This window comes from Atractosteus spatula, chromosome 17 (genome assembly GCF_055471065.1).
Source record: "Atractosteus spatula isolate fAtrSpa1 chromosome 17, fAtrSpa1.hap1, whole genome shotgun sequence".
Classification (NCBI taxonomy): Eukaryota; Metazoa; Chordata; class Actinopteri; order Semionotiformes; family Lepisosteidae; genus Atractosteus; species Atractosteus spatula.
Window position 1 is genome coordinate 10,280,480 of NC_142722.1, and position 24,372 is coordinate 10,304,851.

At 40.9% G+C, this 24,372-nt stretch overlaps 1 protein-coding gene across 3 annotated transcripts; it reads left to right on the forward strand.

Moving 5' to 3' along the window:
- The first annotated feature begins 3,538 nt into the window (after window positions 1–3,538).
- On the forward strand, window positions 3,539–24,164 carry LOC148819066 (glutathione hydrolase 5 proenzyme-like). Of its 3 annotated transcripts, none has more exons than XM_088936008.1 (13): window positions 3,703–3,765; window positions 5,917–10,914; window positions 12,047–12,174; window positions 13,206–13,301; window positions 15,518–15,707; window positions 16,201–16,358; window positions 17,018–17,164; window positions 17,419–17,549; window positions 19,117–19,298; window positions 19,741–19,832; window positions 20,285–20,397; window positions 20,528–20,638; window positions 20,882–24,164. In XM_088936008.1, exons 3-13 carry the CDS (start codon window positions 12,129–12,131, stop codon window positions 21,026–21,028), a joined length of 1,413 nt encoding a protein of 470 aa, XP_088792134.1. In that variant the 5' UTR covers window positions 3,703–3,765; window positions 5,917–10,914; window positions 12,047–12,128; the 3' UTR covers window positions 21,029–24,164. The 3 variants fall into 3 exon arrangements, with proteins under 3 accessions (XP_088792132.1, XP_088792134.1, XP_088792133.1); XM_088936007.1 differs by having other exon boundaries at window positions 5,917–9,771; window positions 10,836–12,174; XM_088936006.1 differs by lacking the exon at window positions 5,917–10,914 and having other exon boundaries at window positions 3,539–3,765.
- The last annotated feature ends 208 nt before the right edge of the window (window positions 24,165–24,372 follow it).

The window sequence follows — 24,372 nt, forward strand, 5'->3', positions numbered from 1 at the left end:
GCAGAGTTGTCCTTACTGGGTATTTAGATCACTAGATTTCAAGACCCCAAAGGTGGGTCTTTTTTAAATATTAATTTTCCTGCAAAAGCAATGAGAAAAAAATGATAAAAAAATGAAGCGCTTTCACATGAAAATGTAAAATTAACATGATATGAACCACATTTCGAACCTTAATAACTGCTAAAAAAGAACATAGCACAGTGAATGCACACTGTAAGGAAGTTGAAACTGATAATCATCAATTTTCAGGAGAATTAACTTTTAAGCAAATTCTAGGTATTAAGTGGTACCTCTTTTCACTATGGTAAAAGGTCTACTCATTGCCAGTAAGTAAGAAATAGATATTTTTCTGTCTTATAAAATATACTACAGGCAAAACAGTAAACCTGAACTTAACATGGGCTAGTCAATGCAGGACTGACCACAAAGCAAGTTTTGAAGCCCAAAAATAAAACAAACATTCTTTCTTGCCGTTGGCTGTCACCCCTTGTGATTTTCAATGGAATACTGTAATGATTGCAATCTAAGCACATAGAAAATGTTAATCGTTATCTTGCTTATCCTTGCTGCATGCGAGTATCCCTGGGTTTGGATTCGTCTGGTAACTCAATTTTCTTCTATAAAGATATGGAGCACAGCATTTTTTGGAGTAATTTTCTAAAGGCTTTTCTACGATGACCTGTCAGATGTTCTGCATGACTGACTTGTATAATATAGCCTATTTCTGGACTCATAAGTCAAAGCCTCTCAAGGTCCTCATTTTCCTTCTCCAAGAAAGTGGGTTGAAATGGGTTGTTGTGGAGGTTCTAGGAAGTTTTTAGCAGCAGTGTTTTCGCAACACATGCACTGTAATAAAAATTGTCAAGAGACAATTGTACAGACATGTGTTTCCTATCTGCTAAAAGACTACTCTGACATCTTGGAATTAACACAAGAGAATCTGAGAAGGCTCTTTAGTTCACTGAACTCAATATACAGTAGGAGCATTTTCTGTAGGAGCTTAAGTGGTTCAAAGCAATCATTTTATTAATACAAATATCAAGGCAGCACATGAGTTGAGGTTGTGAAATCTGATCAACCCTGAGAGCTGCAACGCTTTGTGGTTTTGTACGCAGCGACGTCCTCAGCCATAACATAGTATTAGAGAAATAATTTTAAGACCTCTCTACTCCTGAGAATAGTTTATTGATATCCTTCCTTGAAATGAGTGCATCGGAAAACCATCAGCTTTAAAAGACTGTGGTAAATGCTAAACATGTTATGTTGTGCCAATTATTACATCACTTAAATCAATTTCAAAGTCAAAAACAAAAAAACAAACCTGAATCTTTTATGTCTGAACAGAGAATACTATATAGTATGCTAGGGGCACTGATTCAAGTATTCAAAAGTCTCAAAAGCCAACTCAGCATGCTGCTTCAGAATCCAGATAGAAACACAGACCAGAAGACACAAGTGGAAATGAAGTGGTAGTGTATTTAAAACTAAAAACAAGGGACAATTCTTTACACGAAGGGTTGTGGAAACATAAACAGACAGATGCCTTGTATATTTCAGAAATGGCTAGATGAGATCTTTGGATCAGTAAGCTACCAGCAGCTAAACAAATAAGATGGTCAGAAAGACCTTCTTTTGTACCTTTTAAATGTTCTTAAAACCCAGCTGGTCTCGAGACTACAGTGACATATCACAAACAATATCTTTACAATGTTGAAATATTACAAAAGCTTATAATATGCCAATTCTCCTGTACATCGCCACACATCACCTAAGCAGCATAATTGTTGAACCTGTGTCATGCCTTCTTTTTATCCCTCCTTTCGTTATGTTGTTGTTTCCCAAAAAGAATTACAACACCAGGCTAAAGGGCTGGAAGATGAGAAAAATGCTATTTGAAACTCTCAAGTCTGCATTACTTTTTTAATTGTACTTGATTTAAGGTCGCCAACATGTTGAAACTGCGTTTGCACAATGCATAATACATTATACGGTATGTCAGACAAATTCATATTAACATGTTGTGATGTTAATCAGGAAATTCCCATTAAAAGGTATCTTTTGATGTTATGATTGCATCAGCTGATGATAAGATGAGATCATTTTATCAGCCATATACAATTTCTAGCATTAGGAATTTGTCTTTTCGCATACCCCAACTTGCTCTCCATGAGACACACAGACAGGGAGAGAAGCCTGGGGTCAGAGCACAGGGTCAGCCATTTATACAGCACCCCTGGAGCAGCTGGGGTTAAGGGTCTTGCTCAGGGGCCCAACGGAGTAGGATTCCTCTGCCGGCCGCAGGATACAAACCGGCAACCTTCCAGCCACAGGCGCAGATCCCTAGCCACAGAGCCACCACTCCGCCCCTGTGATGCTGTGTCTGATTAAAATTTCTAGCCAAATACTATTTTTAACGCCTCGTAAGGTTAGCTCTTTTTTCCGCATTGCCATGACAGGGAATGGTGACCCCTAAATTCAGGAACTACTTCTGCTTTGTGATATCTACGCCACCTAGCATTTACAGAGGTGCTAGGACCCTTATTCTCCTACCACAGGTTATTTTACTTCCCCGAACCACCAACACACCCACGGACCAGCCAAGACAGTATTGCAAAAATGTCCTGTTTATGCTCTAGCAGTTAAAACACCTTGTCTACCAAGTCCATGACACTTAGCTCTCACCAAAGGGAAAGCAATCCAGACCACAAGTGTCCCACAGCCCCCAGTTACCATAACAAATGCCCCCCAAACAGTGCAGTCCAGCCGTTCTGTGTTTCCTTTGGTGGTTCTTAAAAAACAAAGTGTCACTGGTGTTCCCCCCTCTACCCTGTTTGACAATGTTGGAGTTTTCCTCCTTTGCTCTCAGTCCCTGGTGCTCGAGTCAAATCTGCTCCTGGGTCCTGCTGCTGCAGTCTCCCTGCAAACCTCCATTCTTCTCCAAAGCCCGGAGTCCTCTGACTTTAATCAGATTTCTTATGTCCTTTTTCGGCTTGCTAACCCCACTCAGTGTCTCAGTCGGGGGCAGGTGTGTCACGTTCATTACAGGAGGAAGCCTGGGAAAACAATATGGGTCATCTGGGAGCTGTCTGCAGCCAGTGGTGCCCTACAACTCGTTTCGTTCCCTGCCTCCCTCTGCCCAAGGTCTGGTCCAAACTGGCACAGCACCAACAGACGTTTCCACTTTAAATTTTGGAAACTGACCAGACCTTGTGTTCCTCCATCCTTATCAATTGCCTCCTACCCCACCTTTTCCCTTCTTCATTGTTGGCACTCTGTGGCACGTGTACTGGAAATCCCAAACATATCGTACCTTGCAAAAGCTATATAAAGCTCTCGCAACACGGTGTTAAATTGAGCACAAGAACAGTTACGCATGATTTCGTAGAACAGGAATCGAAGATTTCATATCCTATAGCTATAGTTTTTTTTTTGAATGCCTCTGTAAATGTGTGTCCTGTAGATAATGCTTTAAATGCATTGCCGAGAAGGGGAGGAGTGTGTTTTTCTCCTCCTCTTTCCCTGACTGGACAGAAAATCCTCTCTAACGACTCGTATGCTTAATCAAACCTTCAAAGCAGGAGACTCCTCTCTCCCTTAAACTATGGCTAAGTCAAAGAAGCGAGTGCGCGGCTGCGTGTGTTTCGCCCTTATTTGTGTCATTGTGATTTCCATTTTACTCATTGTTTTGTTAGTGAAGAGCAACAGATGTGAATACACGCAGGCTGCTGTAGCTGCAGATTCAGAGATTTGCTCTGACGTCGGCAGGTAAAACCATGCTTAACATTGCCCTGAAACAAGTTGTTATTGTAACGTAGATTGATAATATGAGTATCCTATTGTTTTGTTAATAACATTAACGATGTTAAAGTATATATAGCACAGCACTTTTAAAGTATGTTGTTCTTGAACGTAGTGTATTAGAGGTATTTCATTTGTTTTAGCTTGTAAGATTTAATGATGCACTCTAGAATGTGGAATGTTGTTCTTGAACGTAGCTTATTAGTTATTTCATTAGTTTTAGCTTGTAAGATTTAATGATGCACTCTAGAATTAATAAACAGATAAAAAAATTGACCTGTTAATTGCAGCAGCAGGTCTGCAGAAGTCTGCATTGCGTAGCAGAATCCACGTCGAGTTTCACGTTCACCTCACACACTGTAGTCAACAACGATACTGAAAAAGCAGTTTAAGAGTTTAGCCATTTAGCCAAGTCAGGAGGCTATCGTGCCTGTACAGTAGTTAGGATTTTTAGAAATATAGTTTCTATGTGCAGACAGTACTTTGCACTGCAATTTGAACTGAACTTGAGAACTGTATGCATTTGCATTTTTAGAAGAATGAATGCATACAGTGTTCTGTTTCATCGCTCGCCGCGGTTGTAGCAAGCTGCAGCTTTTTCATTACCTTGAAGATGCTGTGGTAGACGTGCACATTATACACGAGCTCTTTTACTGTAATCAGAAGGAGATTATGTCGTTTTCCTTTGCGATCTGTTCTGGATGCAGCTGTTCCTATGATTTGTGTCTAAGAATTCTTCCTATGACTAGCTGTAGGTTTTGGTAGAAAAAGCGGTGTTCATTTTTTTTGGCAGATGTCTGTACAACATACTGTATGCACGCATTAAAGTATACCGCTACATTATCTTAAACCTGTTCCAGCATGATTTGTGAAAATGGGAAACGGGATAATACGTTTGCCATACTATCCTGGAAACCCCCATCCATTAATGTTACTTTGTAACAATTCTCTTTGGTCCAATATGTGTTGTGGGTATTCGCAGTTAAAATAACTGTAAGCCTTCCCGTCTTCAACATGCACTTAATGTAATGTATTGTGAACTTTACTGGAGGTTCAAATCTTAAGAGTCGCGTCTTGGAGAGGGGGTTGAGTACAATTACTAGAGAATTTACAGAATTACAGAGAATGAGAGCGTTGTGAACTTCGGATATCTCTGCAACAACACTGTGCCTGAAGACCGCAAGAGACAGTACCTTACCGCACGAAGAAAACTTGTACTAATGCCAGAATGACCAGGAAGAGAAATACTCAAAGCAGTTAAACAAATGTTTCGATATTGACTGTGTATTGTCATTTCATTGTGTTATCTTTTAGTGTTGAGTCCTAGATACAGGACCTTCTTGAAAACCGAAGCATAAATAGAACTTTTTTTTCCAGTTGGCTACTTTATACAAGTATATAATCTATTGCAAAGGAATCTTGTATCTGTGTCAAGAAAAAAAATGAATATAGTTTTATATAGTTGTATACAGGTATATACTGTATATAATATTGTAAGGAACTACTGTGCTGTGATATATGACATAAATTTATTTAAAAGACAAATCATTATTTAATTTCAGAGTTATATTAGCTCTTATTTTAACTATTTTAAACAGTCCCAGATGATTATTCATCTGTTCCACATCCCAGGAAAGTTTACAAAAGCCCTGCAAAACATGATCTTAAATATTTTCACTTCGCATTAGTCAGAAAAATGAAAAAAAACTCCCCTAAGTTTGTACATGACTGTACTGACCTGTACTACAGTATGTTCAGGTTTTTCAGTTGCCTATAGTAGAGACACCTGTTTGCTAGTCTTTTGCTGAGTAGGTTAAAGGCTGACTGGGCAAACATGCACAGTGGCACAGATCCAACCAGGAAAGAAACCAGGAAGGTTTCTTGACTGGACTGGTTTCTAGGCTCCCATGCCCTGGATAATTAATTTAAATATCTGTGTGTATCATTGTACTTTCCAGGTTAAATGAATGAAACAATAGCTTGGTTATTGAATTTGTGACAAATTGTGAACTGCCAAGTATCATTCATTGTTCGTGCCATGATAGCTTTATGGTCCAATTGATTTGGAAATGACAACGCGGTGTATAAATTTAACGGTCCTTGTTTTTTTTTTATCAGGTTTGGACAGAGATGTTACCTAATCCCAGAGAATGGATGTGTCAGTTTGCAGCTCAGTATTTATCACATTCTGTTCTCCCTGTCCTGATGGCTTGACTTCCAGTTTACATTCCTGTTGGCATCTTAGTGATTCCTCACCCATTGCATTTTAGACAAATGTTTTCTCATATGATTGCATAGACCAGGAGTAATCAAATACTGAACACTTCAGCCCATTCCTCTGGGGGACTGTGGGGAAAAAAAAGGTATTTATTTGTTTGATCTTGTGCCTAAAAAGGTCAGCTGGAATGGATTAGAAGGCCTTGATCACCCTGAAGAACAGAATGGGTCTGACACCGTGTCCTCAGATAAGATTTTAAGATGAATGGCTTGGGGGATAGTGTGGGCACTTTGGGATGTCTAGTGTTACACAAATACAAACACTAAAAATGATTTATTTCTCCCCCATGATTAGTCAGTCAGGTTATTCCTGTTCTGTTTTCACTTGAAACTTGTTTGAATTACCAACACCTAAAAGTCTACTCTTTGGCAAGAAATCCTCTTATCCCAAAGAGGAGCTGAGCTACTGTATAATACTTTTTATCTCAGAGGCCTCTGGAGAGAGCGCTCACTTCTCACTACAGTGAGCCACCATTACCCTGTATGAATAGATGAAAGAACAGCTCTCTACCTGCATTCTTTGTATCCCATCATGTCCCTGTTTCAAACAGCCAATCACCAGCTGCACCACACAGAGCATTGCCAAAGCATACTCTTCTTGTGTGCTCAAATCTCAACTGTGACGGCCATTACTCGGGCGAATACTACACAAGGCTAGATGGCTAGTTTAAAGGTTCAAATACAGGAGAAAAAGAGAAGGAGAAAACTTAGCTGAATGACAATGTTATCAGAAAAGAAGAGCAAGATACGGTACATCTAGGTTTGCAAGTGCGCTGTCTTACACAGAAAAGTGATTGTTCAACCAAGGCCATGGTTGATAACAGAATATATTAAGTTTCACCACTTAATGTAAATGGACAGAGTCCTGTTTAATCAATAGAGTCCCACTACAGCCCTTCAGTTTTAAGAGCCTCAGTCAGTGGTATCCTCATGTCTGAAACCCTATGTGAATCCTCGTAGCCTGAATGTTAAGCTTGCAGGTGCTGTATTGCAGGACCTCCCTGCAGAAAGCATGTGCATATTTCAGGTACAGTGCAGCCTAGGTTGTCCACTGGCAGTATGGGCACTGGTTATTTCCTTGTCTCCTTTACCAGTTGTTTTTGCTTTTACAGTAGTTCATTGTGTGATGTACTCGTGCGAGCGGAGTGGCTGCAGGCATGTGCGAGTGGATTGTGAACAGATACATTTCATGCACAAAATGAACTCTGCCGTACTAGATTTCATTCCTGTTTAGTTTTGCCTTTTGTCAAGATCTGCCAATATTGCAGATTCTTATCATTCTCCTTTTACAGTGAGATGGCCCGAAACCAGCCTAGTCCCCACTGTGTCTTACCTGCTCCCTACTCTTGCACACTCCCACCTTGTTGTCATTTTTCTTTAACCTCAGATTGCTTGAGGGGAACATTCTAGAATAGAAAAGTGGCAGAAAAGATCAGGCTTAGAAGGAGAGGTTTTGTCTGAAAAGCATCTCGAATGACCAGTAAAGTCCAAATAAAAGAGAAAAGCTGCAGTGAACTGCAAGACTGACTGGTATTCCAGGCAGAAAGAGTTGTGTTATTCGTCCTGACAGAGGTCACTTCCTGAGCCAGTTCATGTTGGAAGGCTTCTCTGGGTTTTCCAAAACAATATCGTTTTAATTTACTGCTTCTCTTTTTCTTTCCTTGTTCGCACGTGCATTGAAAGTCACGCTGGTGCATTGAGAATGGTATTTTTTTTAAAACCTAAACTGAAAATCACTTCTCTTACCAACCATACTGATGTTCTTGGTTCATTGTGTGAGCTGTTGGAGCAGGGGTGAGGGGCAGGTGGCGGCAGTGAAAAGAAAGATCTGACCACTGGTCATTTCCTGTTATGCTGGATAAGGTTTCAATAAGGTATTCATTTTGGTACTTACATCTTCCAGGGCCTGTGTTTTCTTGTGAGCATGCTTCAGTTACCTTCCAGTGTAGTAATGTGGTAATAGGGTTGTTTGCACATAGTGTGCCAAAAAAGAACAATGCTTCAGCCAGGGTTTATTTCTGATAAAATCCTTTTTCAAGGAGTTAAAACAAACAAGCTTATGAAAACAACTTTATAGTATGTTGTTCTACTGGCTTCCTCTGATTCTGTGAAAATGTTCTTTCATCAGGTTTTCTGGACATTTTCCTGCAACAATAGAAAAACTTGTCAGGTAATTGGCCTCAAGCAAGACAGTTATATTGGATTAATTCCAATAAAACAATCTGTTCATTCTGGTAAGATTTTCCAATATGTGAACAGAAGAATGTTCCACAAAGAATTCTCAAATTGTCAAGTAAAGTGACACAAGGGAGTCAAGTAATCATCAGGCTTCCGTTCTGTATTCAGATGTTTTCCCCATACAATTATCACTTACAGGTAATTCAATTATTACCTGTTAGCACCCTGTATTTTCAGATCTTGATTTTGGAATTGTCTTTTGCATTGCCTTTCTGGTTTTTGGACTTTATACTTTTTCCTTTGACTACAGCTCCTGGCTTCCTGATATTCGGCTGCCTTGTCATCTTGTCACCCGCATAGGGTCCATCTTTTGTCATTTGCGGATATCTAGCGTGACACGAGGGATCTGGGTAGCTTGTTTCAGACTCTCACAGCCCTAAACAAATAGTGACGTGCTTCTTGCCCAGTGTTGTTTCCTTCACACTGTATGAAAATGGCAGACATGTTTGGGTACTCCACACATGCCTCATCTGTTCCCAGTTTGTCTTTGGGACTGAAAGAGACTTGTTGTCCAGTCTTGTTGACTCTTCATTGACTGTCAGTCCCCACCTTGAGACAGTTGAGGCCTGCCCTCACCCAGTTTGCCTACTTGATTAGAAATAACAAGTCATCCCAAGGATTAACTTCCAGTATTCACCATCACCAGAGCCACTATCAGGATTCCTCTTGACTCTGATTTCACTGTGCTTCCTGAATTAGGAGCTTATTCAATTCCTTTCTATAAGCAATCCGTAGGGACTTTACCCAGGACTGTACTGTATACGCTTTCCCAAGAGCATCTCTCTTCATGTAGCTGAAACGATTATAGAATGTTGAGGTGTTTATTTTCTGCTTGTGAGTAACGTTCAGATGCCTGTTTTTTTTTTACCATGTATGGCTGAGATTTTCTTGTGTTACTGCTCTAGATGGAATAAAGTTATCAACCTTTAATGGGGGTTCATGAGTGAAGTTTGCGAGGGATAAACAACAGACAAGCCAGTCTCACCCAGCTGTCTGACATCCCAGTCACTACGCTATAGAAGTAACTGTTGCACAGCCTCTTCTTACATTTTTTGCAGTCATTCCACCTCCTTGCCTTGGTTATCTCCTCTCTCTGAAGGGGGAGTTGAGCCTCCTATCCTATGGCCAGGAGGCAACCAAGAGGGTTAAGCCAAAACTTATTATACTCACAGAAAGCATGTGATTCTTGGATGTTGGTATTCATCATGAAACTAAATTAAAAACTTTTTTTTCTTTTTAGCCACAGGGGTTGGATTTCCTACAAATCTGAACTTCAGAATGGATAGATAGTCCCAACACATCTGCGTAGTACTGCAAGCACACAGTTAGTTTTAAACAAGTGGCTTTTGGTTAATGTGGAGGTAATTGAAGCATACCTGTGTGTATTTGCAGTCTAACCACATATTATCCAGCAATTGCAGTATATCTGCCTGGCATATTCTGAAGCAATGTACGAAGGTGTGTATTATTATTGTAAGAGCACGGTGTGGTTAAGAAATAGAACAGATTCAAGTGTTCATAAGCCTGTAAAAGCATGACATGTAGATGGGATGCCACAGCTTGTTTCTGTAATGCTTCACGTGTTGGGGAAAAGTGCGTTGCTTTCTGAAGAATCTCTGCTCATCTTTAATCAGCTTGTCCCCCTTTCATCCTCTTCTTCTATTACCGAATATGAAATAAGATACAGAGGGTAGGCTTGGTAATAATGGCACTTTGAGGGAAATTAAAGTTTTAGTATGTTTTTATGTAGACGGAAAGTTCCTAGAAGAGGAGTGTGAATTTCAAATTGTAGAGTATTGTAGAGTAAAACAACAGCAGTTCATTTGGCTCATCTAGCCTGTTTGCCAGAAAGAGAATATCAGCTTCAACAACATTAATGCATAACTTGTTCAAGACTCCCCAATTTCAGTTTCTGAAATTTCAGTATCTGCTGGCCTTAGATTTAAACTCAACATACACCTTTTCCTGTATTTTTGAGGCTACAAATATTCCACTTAATAATAATAATTGCTTGCACTTATATAGCGCTTTTCTGGACAATTCACTCAAAGCGCTTTACAGGTAATGGGGATCCCCTCCACCAGCACCAGTGTGCAGCCCCACCTGGATGATTTAAAAAATAATCCAAAACCACTTATTTAAAAAAAAAGCTGTTGTCTTGCTTAACTTCATCCACAAGTTAAGCTCTGACTAATTTGGTGCTGTTTTTTTTAAAGATTACTTATTTTTTATTTCTGGCCTTTTTCGTCCGGGCTAAAGCTGAAAAAAACAATTGTGGCAGTGACGCATAGTGCCCTGTTTTGCTCTAGGATAGATGTAAAAGACTCTAAACTGAAAGCCAATTTTTCTGTGTGAACGTTAAGCCGTCACATTGATGTAACGTTTGGACCTGACTTGCTCTTTGTCTCTGCTCCTGCTTCAGAGTGCTGCAGGATTGTGTTTTCCTGAACTCCTTCCTCCTTCCCCTGTGTGGAACTTTGCTGGGTTTTGTGGTTATAGCCTTTGTTTACATTTGACTGCAGGAAGCTGGCATTTGAAAAAGGGCGATGAATGAAATGTTCTTGCAACGTTGCATTAGCAGAAAGCAATACAACAGTGAAGGTATGAAACTATACCTGTGACTCTACATATTACCCCAGCAAGCTTTTCTGCCTGGCACTGGTCTGCACTGTCTTTTAACCTAATATAAAAACATTATAAAGTCTCATGGCCACTGACAAGGCCAAGCACACTTGTGATTGGAGTGGATCCTTGCGCAATGGACAGGCATCTCTAAACTTCACACTAAATGAGCACAACAGATGTCATAAAGAGATAACAGACTGATACATCCTAGACCACCTTATCTGTGGTCAGCTGTAGTGCTTACTCATAGGGGTGTGCCTAAATATTTTTTTAAACGCATACAGGGAGCATTAAAACGTGCTGCATAACCTATGCTATTAGGGACTCAATTTTAACTGGCTTGCCACTAGAAGCCACTGCTTAGGGCATAGGCATTTGTAATGTAGTTCATTTGGGTGTAAATCACAGATGGGTTAATTGGTTAGATGTAACTCACATTCTCACATGGGGTTCAGGTATGTAAGGGTGTGTCACTGAGAGTTGGGCGTTTAGTAAGAGTGTGTGCATGTGTGTATTTGAGTGAATTTCCTAAGATAAAGATTCCTTCACTGTACTTTTGGAGTTTTGTAATGTGGTCAGATTACAAAACTCCTTATAATAGGTTGGGGAGGGTCTCACAAGTCCAATTTCTGATTTAGAAGAAAACTGGACTGTAAATGTGTGACATTGATGTTGGTATTAAGAGAGTAGTTAAGAAGTTAATCCTTTCATATTCCCTTGTATGTGTATGGGGGTGGGGAATACTATGGAACAAGGTCTTAATTCTGTGTTCTTTAATTAAGCAGTTAATTAAGGTCAGTGGTTCCCAGTCCTGGTCCGGGAGCTTCTTAGATCAAGCAAGGCTTAAATTATCTAATGAAGGTGGGGTGGAATGAAAACCAGTAAATGTTTGAGGAACCAGGACCACCAGGATAGGGAACCACTAATTCAGGCAATTCAGGGTCAGGTCCTCGTTTTATAACCTTTATAATCAAAGGTTGTTTATGTCAAGTGTTGTGTCTCTACTGTCTAACTGTACACCTCTCCAGTTGTGGTGCAGTTCAGTATTAACATTTGTATTCCAGACATCTGTTCCTCTGCAGGATACGTTTCTTTTATCTTCTTTCAGGAACATACTGCAGGAGGGAGGCTCAGCAGTAGATGGCGCCATTGCAGCACTGCTGTGCACATCATTGGTCAACCCACAGAGCATGGGGCTTGGTGGCGGTGCAATATTCACTGTTTTTGTAGATCCAGGTAAAGACGCAGTCAGTGCTTAAGCAACTGTATTTTTCTTGTCAAGGGCTGGAAGTACCCATTTAGGTTTAACTTTAAACCAAAAAAAATGTTTTTCTGGAACTTCAAATGAAAGATGATACCTACATGACTGTGTGACATAGTTATGCATGTCTGTAATGGCGTGCTGTGTTCTTAATGAATGAAAGGTTTTACCTTATCGGTATTATTAGCACAAATCATTTTTCATGCATGTAGGACAGCACAGGGGAGGCTGGTACTAACATATATTGTCGTGAAATTAAGTTGTGAAATAGAATAAGCAGAAGAGACTCATTGATGTATGAATATTCTAATGGACAGCCAGTTGCCATATCACCCTGCAGCTCACAACTGGCAACCCACTGCAGCTCAGCAGGTGTGAGCCTGGTCTGTACCTGGATGGGAGACCTCCTGGGAAAACTAAGGTTGCTGCTGGAAGAGGGGTTAGTGGGGCCAGCAGGGGGTGCTCACCTGATGCCCCAGTATAGTGATGGGACACTATACTGTTGCAACACTCCGTGGATAGTGAAGGGCATGACAATGCACAGAAAGGTGTCATGGCCATCCACTGCGACCAAGGAAGTCTCCAGTCGTGACGACTACTTGTACCACTGGACCCAGGCTTCTGAGGTCGAGAGAGTGGGACTGCCCCAGTGCCATGGCTTTCCCATTTCAAAAAGCTCTCCCGCACTGGTTTCTTCATGCAGCTCATTCTTCAGACAGATCATTCTGGACAACCGTCAACCATTCTGATGCACAATGGTGAAGAAAAAGAGAGCTTTAAATTCCAGTAATAAGTAAAACTGCATGCTGTTTCTGCCTGACTGCGGGTATGGTGAGGAATGTTTCAGGGTGGGGAGTGGCGGTCTGAAGAGAGATTGTCCTGCACTGCTCGTGAGATGAGCACGAGAACTCGCAGCTGCAGCACCTGCAGCACAAAAGAGTCTGGGAATCGGACCTTGCACCTCGGGGGCTCTCTAATGTTTCTGCTCTGTTTCGCTCTTCATCAGGCCACGTCAAAGTAATCAACGGCAGAGAGAGGGTCCCCAAGGTGTTTAAACGGGATTTGCTGAATGACTGCCCTCAAAATACCATACTTCTTCCAGGTACAGAGATGGCCTTCCCTTTTCACATCGGCAGATTTCACTGCTTTCAATTGATCAGATTAATACCAGTAGTGAAAGTAATAGGGACCATTCAATATGGGAAGCACTTTGGGATGAAAGGTGCTATATAAATTCATTTTGAATAGTGAGCAAGTAGATTTGAGTAGTGTTATTCTTTATTCTTTCTTATTCTTCTCAGAAATACACCAGATGTTCAGAGTTTTATATGTTAAAAATCTGTGTAAATATCCATTCAAAAAGCACTGTTAATAGTAGAGGTGAAAGTTGAAAGATGACCATGCCCTTTTTCAGTAATGAACATCACCTGGTTGCTAATGGCATGATCCAAAGCGGTCTATGAGAAAGTCGCTCAAAGAACAAAGATGTGGCTCAGTCATCGGCAGGCTGGTTTAGAGAAATCAGAGAACCCCCTCTTTGAAGGACAGGTCACGTCTGTAGAGGGGTAACTAAACTGTCCCAGAACTCTCACATCCATGTTCCATCTTTGCCAGCAGCTATATCACCCTTCAGCTCACAACTGGAAACCCACTGAAGCTTTGCAGGTATGAGCCTGGCCAGTACCTGGATGGGAGACCTCCTGGGAAAGCTAAGGTTGCTGCTGGAAGAGGTGTTAGTAGGGCCAGTAGGGGATGCTCCCCGTGTGGTCAGTGTGCATTCTAATGCCCCAATATATCAATGGGGACACTATATTGCAAAAAAGGTGCCAACCTTCAGATGAGATGTAAAACCAAGGTCCTGACGCTCTGAGGTCATTAAAAATCCCAGGGCATTTCTCGAAAAGAATAGGGGTGATAACCCCACATCCTGGCCAAATTTCCCATTGGTCTTTACCAATCTTGGCCTCCCAATAAGCCCCATGTATGAACTATCATCACTCCGATAGCTGGTGTGTGGGGAGCATACTGACGCATTTTGGCAGCCTTTGCTTCATCCAGTGGGTGCTGCACATTGGTGGTGGTGGAGGGGAGTCCCCATTACCTGTAAAGCAGTTGGAGTGGACTGTCAGGAAAAGTGTCGTACAAGTGTAAGGAATTATTATTATCATCTGCATAATTGTTTTAATAATTGCCAGGCTGCACTGGCATTAAACCTGGAAGATCCAGGAAGGAAATAACCTGATGAGCTAATCATTCTGCAGATTCTCCACCTGCTTGGAGGCTGTTCAGTGCTTACATGCTGAGAGATGAGCGCGCCATCTTCTGTTGGCCAGAGAACTCCTGCAGTGGCAGCAGAGACAAGGGTGGAGGGTTTAATTCACAGATGAATGCTCTTTTGGCACTGCAAGAATGGTGTGTGGGGATGTTGTGTCAAGCGCAGTGTTTAACCTTGTGTTGGGTCTGAACAACCAGTCTTCGCCCACTGACTAGCGCTGCACCAGAAGACTGGCAGAACACCTGTTTGCCCAGAGGCTGGCTGGGTCTGTACAGCCAGGAATGTGCTATTGCCCATGGAGGTCATACCCAGAGCTAATTTTGTAATGTTTTCACTTTGACCCCTACACCTTTCATACCGAGAATGAGCCGTTTTAAAATTTTACATAAAATCTTTTGTGTTGCGTTTCTACTGTGCACCAGCTTGTATTGATTATTATTGATTGTTGGCATGTATCCCAGTATCCCTTCTTAAGCCATTCTGGTCGATTTTCTTTTCTTTTTTCTCTGAGATTGAGTCGTCTTAAGTTAAATTTGGACATTTGAATTAATTCAGCCTTTTTCCCTTTATTGTGGAGTACCATTCATAAAAAAAAAAATTACATATACGTTTGGAGACTTCAAATTTATGTCGGTGCTAACTAATCAAGAGTGATATACTCTGTTCCTGGTCGGGTGTTTTTACTGTGATATTATGGTAATACTGGTAGGTCAAGATGGCGGCATAGTGGTACAGTGGTTAGCATTTCTGAGGCCCTGGGTTCGATTCCGGAACTGGGGTGCTGTCAGGGGTCTGTGTGTTCTCTGCTGCTGCCTTGCACCTCTAGTTTGCTGGGGACAGGCTCCAGCTCCCTCATGACCCTGCATTGGAATAAGTGGTTAGGAAACGGATAGATGGATGGTAGGAAAAGTGATTTGAGCCTCCCCCCCTTAGAATTATGAGTTGTAATGGGTTCCTCATTTTATGCTTAATTCCTCTTCATGTCCAATGGTAAGTGTTTCTTTAAATCCTGTATTTTCTTTGCTTTCCTGTTCCTTCCCAAGGGAGCCAATGGATAGGTGTACCAGGTGAGATTCAAGCCTACAAGACAGTACATGACTTGTATGGCAAATTGCCCTGGAAGACACTCTTCAAGCCTGCAATTAAACTGGCCAGAGAAGGGTTCCCACTCCCCTCCGTTCTGGATAAATACCTTTACTTCTTTCAAAAAGCTATGGTAAACTCATCGCTATGGTAAGTGATAACTGTGTGTTGACCACAATGTAATACCAAAGCCTTTTTTCTCTTTAGCCTCTGTCATACAAATAAAAGAAAATGCTTTCACAGTGTGACAGTATGCTCTTTTATTTCAGGACTATTCTATACCCATATAACACCAGTGAGGATCTGATTTTACTGATTTTCTTTTCTTTTCCTTTTTTGAGTTAAATGGTATACAAAGGCTCAATTAAAAAGAAAGAGACAGAATTCCATCAGTCGAAGGGTAGTGACACAATTTGTGACTGTGATTCCAGCTGTCATTGTAAACAAGCTTTCTGACTGCATTTATGTAGCAATTAAAAGAGTCTACATCTTCCTCAGCCACACAGAGGTTTTAAACTGTACGACCAGCATAGGGTTTGATGCCTTGTTTTATAAGAGGTTTGTTACATCTCCAAATTCAATGATAGTGTTTCTTCTCTTGTGTATATTTAAGCATTCGTTTTTTTCCTGTTTTCTTTAATAGTTCAGTGTTTTGTAAAGATAATAAGGTGTTAAAAAAAGGGGATATACTCCAGTACCCAGAACTGGCCAAAACCATGGAGATCATAGCAGACAAAGGGCCTAATGCCTTTTATGAGGGAAAACTGGCTGAAGATTTAATCCAGGACATAAAAAGTGCAGGTACTGAATTGGCTCTCTGATCTTGTCTCATGTCTAAGTTTGATTAACTTTCACCTTACCCTGAGCGAAGCCAGCTTTACTATTACTGGGAATTAATTTGTTTACCAGTAGAATAGACCAGTGCTTAGGGCAGACTTTGCTTTGGCACAAGTCAGGCTTATGTTTATTTGGATGAGGTCTTTATGTGGAAGACGCTGTCCCTAAGCCATTGTTGAACTTGTGTACACTTAACAGTGTAAACTGTGGCATCTCAATCTGCAGCTTCACCAATCCACGCCTTTGCACAGAGCCAATGCCACCATTTTTAATTGATGGATAATTGGCAATTAAGGAGCTGGTTGCACCAAGGTATTGCATTGGAGCTGATCGGAAAAAAAGGCTCCAAGACCAGTAGCCTGAACGCAAACATATTTCCTAAAACTTCAAAACTTTAAAACGTTACTTGTAGTGACTTGTAGTACACAGTATTGCCACATTCATCTCTCTTTAAGCTATCTGCTATTCAGCAACATAATTTATTGCTTTGGTCAGGTTTCTTATTAATATCTGATGTCCAAGATTTAAAATCTATCTTGCATGTGGTGTGTATCTGTAATCTTTAGGAATTTAGAACACTTCCTGGGTTTTCCATAGGCAACGGTCTTTCTTTTGTGTTGCAGGTGGAAGTTTGTCTCTTGAAGATCTGAGATCTATGCAGGCTGAGGTGAAAGATGCGTTGCCTGTTCAATTGGGTGACTACACCATGTATATACCCCCCCTGCCAGCTTCCGGTCCGCTTCTCAGCTTTATACTCAACGTCATGAAAGGTCAGGGCTTTTCAGATATTCTGTTCCACTTTCCAGTAAATTACCTTTTGGAAAGACGGGACTCTTTTACACTGTTTAATAATCATTTTCTGTTGAACCCTACAAATCAGATCTCTGTGTGTGCAGTAGAGTACATGTCCATGATTGTGGCAGAAATTGTACTGCTGAGCAGAACTGGGCTTGTGATGGGTTTAAGTGGAAAGCTGATGATACGGCTCACTCTTACCGTATGTGATCTTTTTTCTTCTGCTTAGGTTACAGTTTGCGTCCCGAGTCCATGAAAGGAGAAGAAGAAATTTGGACCTACCATCACATTATAGAGACTTTAAAATTTGCAAACGGGCTGAAGAAATATGTCAAAGACCCAGCCTTCAGTGATGGGAATGTGAGTGACATGTAATGCAAGAGTAGTTCAAATTGGGGTTGATCTCTCCCTGCCCGTAGTGAGTAGTGAAGAAGGCAGCTGGGTCTCCTTTAGACTTTTTTAGAAGGAGCTGTATGGTGGCTTGTGAGTGCTTCTCTAGTGGCTGATAGAAGATATATTAGTTTGTCTGTTGCTAACAGTATCTCTTTTTGCAATGGAGATAACGTATCTATTTTGGGACCTGGTGATCATGATTCGGTCTCCTTTAATACAAAGTTAAAAACGCAAAATGAGCTGTAGTGCCATTTAAAAAGGGGGCATTCAGATGGAAGCTCAAAGTCAAAATGCCTTTGGAGCAGGCTCTTCGTGCTCAGTACTGGCAGTGATGATGGGGTGCCAGACGTTTTCAGAGCTTCAGTCAGCGTCGTAACAAGTGGGCTGTAATTGATGTGATGTACTGCACGATTCAAGGGTGTGAGGATTCATCCTGACTTAATGAAAGCCGGCATGGATATTTATCTTGACTTCATGAAAACATTCGCGCTAATTTATTGTGGCATATAACTTGGCATGCATTGGATGCACGACGTGCTGTAACGCTTTTATAATGAAAATGGCATTGAGAAGTAAATTGTGTCACTTACCATGCAGGTTCATTCTATTAGAATTCAGTGCTGATAATCTGCGATACTCTGACCAAACCTTGCGGGAACGCAACAATAATATTTTGATTCCCTCAGTACTTAAAGACGCAACTCTTGTCAGCCCACTTTCTGTTTAATGTTATTTGTCTCCTACGCAAAGCCATTAGGTTCTCTAAAACTTTATGTCTGGTCCCAGGTTGAATAAAATTAATGCTATCACTTAAAGCAAGCTTCATTAGTTTTGTATTATGTGCCACTGAGTAACGCACAAACTGCTGCTGAGCAGAATGCCATTTTAATAACTGCTTTCAGCACAAATGAGGTCATCAGCGATATACTTGGAAATACATTTGTCCTTTGTAGTGTTGCATATTCATCAGTGTTGCACAAACACCATGGGAATTTAAGTGTTTCATGAGCTGAGGCAATTGGGTTTCATTAATTAAATCTTAAGGCTTTGGTTTAAGGGGTGTTGGGGAAATAAGTTTATTTTTTTCTAACTGGAGGTACTGCTGAAAATCTGCTCTTGATTTGTTTATGAGAAACAATGAAGACTTTAAAGGAAACCATAATAACTGAGCCCCTTAGAAGCTACAGAGCTCCTAGTTCTAGTTTTGTAAGTGTGTTCAGTGAGGCGTGGCGTACAATAATGCAGTGGTTGTGAGTGCTTTTCATTTTGAGTTAAGCCTGAATTAAGGTTAGGTCTTGGGTTAGGATAAGTCTAGGCATGGGATTAACATTAGTCCGTGTTGTTATATTCATAATGAACATAAAGAAATAAATGAGTTAGACATGAAACCTCCACGATCCTATATTGGATGCTATTCACTTTGACTCTCATCCTATAACTGTGAAGTTTGTAATGACATTTTTATGTTGACATTTGTTTCAGTGGTGTTCACCATCGTTGCCCACCATTTTGTAAATTGAATTTTGTTTTAAAGGACACATCCCATTTGGTTAGTTTGGATTTTGCTAACCAAGTCAGAGCCATGATAAAGGATGAGCCCCAGCCACTCCAGTACTACAACGTGATGCCTTCTGCAGACAGCATGGGCACCTCCCACCTGTCAGTCATAGACAAAAATGGAATGGCCGTTTCTGTGACCAGCACCATCAATCAAATGTAAGTGGCTACAGCAGTGCTCACTGCATATGTTTGGTGTGCTTTACAACATGCAGTTGCATCTAGTTTTTATTTTCTGTGCATACAAGATCAGATCACTGTACCCAAAGATCCTGGAAGATTGATGATACATTTGATAAATGATTTAACGATGACTGTAAAATTTGCAACTACATGACTTTAAAATAGTTGTAAAAAAAAGATGTCTTGGACACCACTGAGGAAAAACGTGGCTCTTTTTGGAGGTTTGATGTACAGTAGGTCATCTTCTAAAACTAATTGTAATCGTGAATTATTTTTGTAAGTACCAGAGGATTGCATTCCACTGTGCTCAGTTGTAGATGAAGCTGACTCAGCTGGACACTGGAGTTATTGGTAAAAAGAGCTTGAAAATCTTAGTTTCGTTAATTTCACACACACAAATTATTTTTTCTTCTCCTAGGTTTGGTTCAACAGTGTACTCCCCCAGAACGGGAGTGATACTCAATAATGAGCTAGCAGATTTCTGTGGGAGAGCAACTAAAATCTCTGCAGGTACTAAAAAATCGATATTTTCCTTTTCTCTTCAAACTAATTGTTCTGATTTCTGAGCTGATGGTCTGACCTGGGGAAGTTGCATGTGACTAATGGCTCTGCTGTACAAAAGGAGTATCAGATGACAGGAGGCTCAGCCCATCTACTCAGTTTGGGAGTTTGGTTGCTACTGTACAGTAGTTAAAGTTTTGACTAGCCATTTTCCTGAACGAAAAGGAAGGAAGGATACTATTTGTGTACCACCTTTTGCAGCATGACTGGATACCTGTCTCCAGACTCCGACAATCCTTTGTGTAAGGAAATGCCTTCTATTCTCAGGAGTTTCTGCTTGTGTCCTGTGGTTCATGATTCCTTGTTGTTCTTGTCTACTGGGTTGCTTTTATCAATATCTTTGGAGATCCTGAATATCTGAATCTAGTTTTCTGGTATCTGGCTGTGTCTTTGTTATTCAGGGGAGCAACCTCCTTCATCAATGGTTCCAACAGTGCTGTACTCTAAACCAGAGAAAACGGTGCTGGTGGTAGGGGGTGCTGGAGGAAGCATGATTGTCAGTAGTGTTGCATTGGTAAGTTCCCAAATCGTCCCCTGAAGTCTCAACCAGAGACGGGTGCCTCTCACATTCTCACCAATATGCCCGACACCTTTGGCACTCTGCATTACAGAAAGGTGGTTTCTGTCTGTCATCCTTCTTGCAGGCCATCATGAATCATATTTGGATGGGAAAAGACTTGAAAGATGCAATAAGTGCTCCTGTGGTGTTTGTAGACTCCTCTAACGGAGTGAACTTTGAGAAGACTTTTGACCAGGTAAATCCCCACAGACTAGAGCCTGTCCTGCTTGCTCAGTGGCAGGAAAGCAGTGCTAGTGGTACATTGCAATCCATACGGCCTCCTGCATGGTCATAATTCATTTCTAGCATAATTAGCTTCCTTGCTTGTTCTTATAAAAATGACATGTTTCCTGAAAGATTCAGTACTGTGTATTGCTTGTTGAATTTACAGTGTATGTTCAAGTATATGATGCCAGGCGGATGTTCCTTCTTTCTTTAGGCTGTGAAGGAGAAGTTGAAAGCCATGGGTCACAAAGAGGGAAAGTTACAACATTTCTTCAATGTGGTGAATGCTATATCTAAACAAGGGAGCTGCATCACAGCGGTGTCAGATGCCAGGAAGGAGGGGAAAGCAGCAGGATATTGAGACATTCCCCGCAAGAGCTGTGGTTATTGAAAATGAGCTGTGGCTATGATGTGGCCACATTGCCATCATGTTATCATTTCTGTACAAGACTGGAACAACAGTGGAGGTTGGATTTCCCCCAAAAACCACTTGAGTGTTCAGTAATGAACTTGCTGAACTTAACTGAACTTAATGACACTTTGGCCAGTATGCAGTAGCGGGCTCCACATTGCTCATTTGCCACCATGATCTTCTTCGTGAGTTGGCCTTACAACCTGCCCTAGTTTGTGGCGTATCCAGTTTCCATCACAATGCATCCACACCTTTAAAGATCTGGATGTTCCAGCTGAGCCTTTCGTTCTGTTTTAATATCTGAGTTTTATGTACAAAGCTGCAGGGCGCAGTCGTCTTCTCTTTTTTTTTTCTTTCTGTGCAACGTATCCACATTGCAGTGTTGGCTCAGTGCAGAAGTGATCTGTGCAAGACAAGCTGGAGGCATTTTCCTGTCTTGAGTGAGACGGGGGGTGTGGTAGCCGTACCGCCACCTGTTTGCTGACTTGGTATCCATTGCCTGCACCATGCCTGCTCCTCCTTCACTTCATTCTCCATCGGTGCTCCTGCTGAACATTGCATATCCCCATCTACTGGGTCAAACAAAGCTCTCCCCTTGGTGAGTTAGACACACTCGTCTTTCCCTCTGTACTACGGCACACATTCTCGGATGAGTTCCTGCAAATCTTTGTAGACAACCTTACCTGCTTCTACAGCCTCATGCTCACAGAAATCTGCATCAGCGCTCTGGGGATCCTTGGGGGGGTTGTGACGTCCTTTCGGCCAACACTATTATTTCCACAGCCAGCCATGTTAATTCCAAAGTATTAAATACACTATCTCATTATATATATATTATATATCAGCATTTTGCCAGATTGTAGAATTTGTCTGAACTACTGAAAACTTATCTAGAGCTGTCATTAAATACACGAATGGAGTGAATCCATTCCTCCTTAGCTTTTTTTTAAACTTTGCTTTTTTTTTGTTGCGCCAGCATGAGTCTGGATTAGCCAGTTGTGTGTTTTTCATCTCTTTGGCTCTCCACTAATTTCCCCATGAGTACAGAAGGGGCAGAAGGAGGAAGTGTGGGCGGACTCCTCCAACTCCTTTCCTCTCGAGCCCCTCAAGTCTTTTAACCCATCGCAGGCAGCAAAGCCCCAGCTGATTGGAGCAGGACTGCGTACCTCACTCGTAATACCTTATAGAGGTGTTTTTCATCTCTTTGGCTCTCCACTAATTTCCCCATGAGTACAGAAGGGGCAGAAGGAGGAAGTGTGGGCGGACTCCTCCAACTCCTTTCCTCTCGAGCCCCTCAAGTCTTTTAACCCATCGCAGGCAGCAAAGCCCCAGCTGATTGGAGCAGGACTGCGTACCTCACTCGTAATACCTTATAGAGGTCACTGTGAGCCAAGGTAGCCATGACCTACTGTTCCCACCTTACCAAAGATAGCCAATTGTGCTGTGTGACATGGGGAATTCCAGTCCGTCGGCTAGAAACTTAACCCAGGCTCAAACCCATGATCGCCAAGCTTGACCTGCGCTCATCTTCACTGGTTGAGCCAGTTAGATTTTTATATAATTCTTTAAATTCTTTAATTGATAGGGTGAATACACAGCCTCTAAGGCTATGCAATAGCAAAGCTCCCTACAGTCAATCTTCCCGTCTGTGGAGACTTTAGCTAGAACATCAGTATCTCAAAGTTTACATTATTGCTGTAGCATTCTGCACAGCTGGTAACTGCCTTCTGTAGTTTTATTCCTGCGGTTGTTTATACAGTAGTTTCATCTTGAAAAGATCTGCTTTAGTTTTGTACTCTTGCGTGTAGCCAGGCAACACTTCACCCTGCAGTTGTATTACCTCTCACCTGCTGGAGCTGCACAAAGAAAGTGAACTGCCCTTTACTGGAGAGGAATGATACAGTATATTCAGTCTTGGGTTGTGTCAAGGAATTTGAAGTTTAGCCATTGTAGGGAAGTGTTGATACCTGGTATCCATTTCTGTGCAGCATGAACATTAGTCTAAAACGTGTCAGTTGTGTGGTGTGTTGATTGAGCACTGAGTGAGCAGCGTGTGAAAAGGTTTCATTCTGAACGTTATGGATGGGTATTTTTATGTCTGCCACTTGTGAAATATTTGATTGTGTAAGCAACTCCCTGCATGTCTGTTGCTCTGGACCAATTAATTTGTCTTTTTGTTGTGTGTGCAAATTTACAGAATGTGAAATAATTCCACCACTTTTAGCAAGCTGTTGCAAAGCTCTACATCTGTTATTTTTATGCTTTAGAGTTGGAATCCAAAGAGCTCCTCAGAACGGGTCGGATCTTCTGCTTCTGTATAGTTCTTAAATTCGTGGCTGTTTTTATTTTTTTACATTTACGGTAGTTTCATGTGAATTAACTTTTTTCATAGAACAATGACATTTTATTCTCCAATGTTTTATTTCTGTTTTTTACATTTTTTAAACTTCGGGTTTTTAAGCCTTTACATTTATTTTTGTTTTACTATAAACACATCTCTTTTCAGTTATTATTCTTCATCAATAAGTAGTTACTCCAAGATTGCCACAAGCTATTGTAATGATCACACAGTAAGAATTTCTTCATGCGAGTACAGTATCTCTGTGTGGATGGAGATGGATATATATATATATTTTGAAGATCTAAATATGTTGATAACCTTCCAGTCTTTACACATTTTACATTTTACAGCCTTTACATCAAATTATGCAGTGAAGAACATTTACAGTACCATTTCATGTTACAGAGAGTAACTATGCTGGACAATTCACAACTCCAAGAAATATGAATAATTTACGATTGACATTTGGACATGGTCAGGCTGATCAATACCATGCTTATTTTATTTTTAAACTCTTAGAATATATCCAGATATAGAAATAAAAAATACAAATTCCCATTATCTCAGAAACCAATAATTTGCTCTCCGTCTTTCAAAGCATTGATTTGTTATCCCAGTCTTCTTGTCCAATGCAATGTTTTTCCAGCTGAATGTAATGCAGTTCCATCCACATTTACAATTTTCAACATACTGTATGCCTTGGAGAAATAAAACTTTTTTTAAAATAAAATGTGATTTATTGCATATTGCCATGTGTGGGCAGGTTCATTTTTCTCAATACTGTTTTTCTACCCACACACACAAGTGAAAATCACAATATCTAAATTGCAAAGGAACAATTAAGGGTTTATTCAATGCTGTGGAATAAACCACTGTGTTTCGGCTGTGGAGACACCAGAAGAAGGTTCCACAGCCAAAACATTGTGCTTTTTTTCTTCTCTTTTCAGCATGG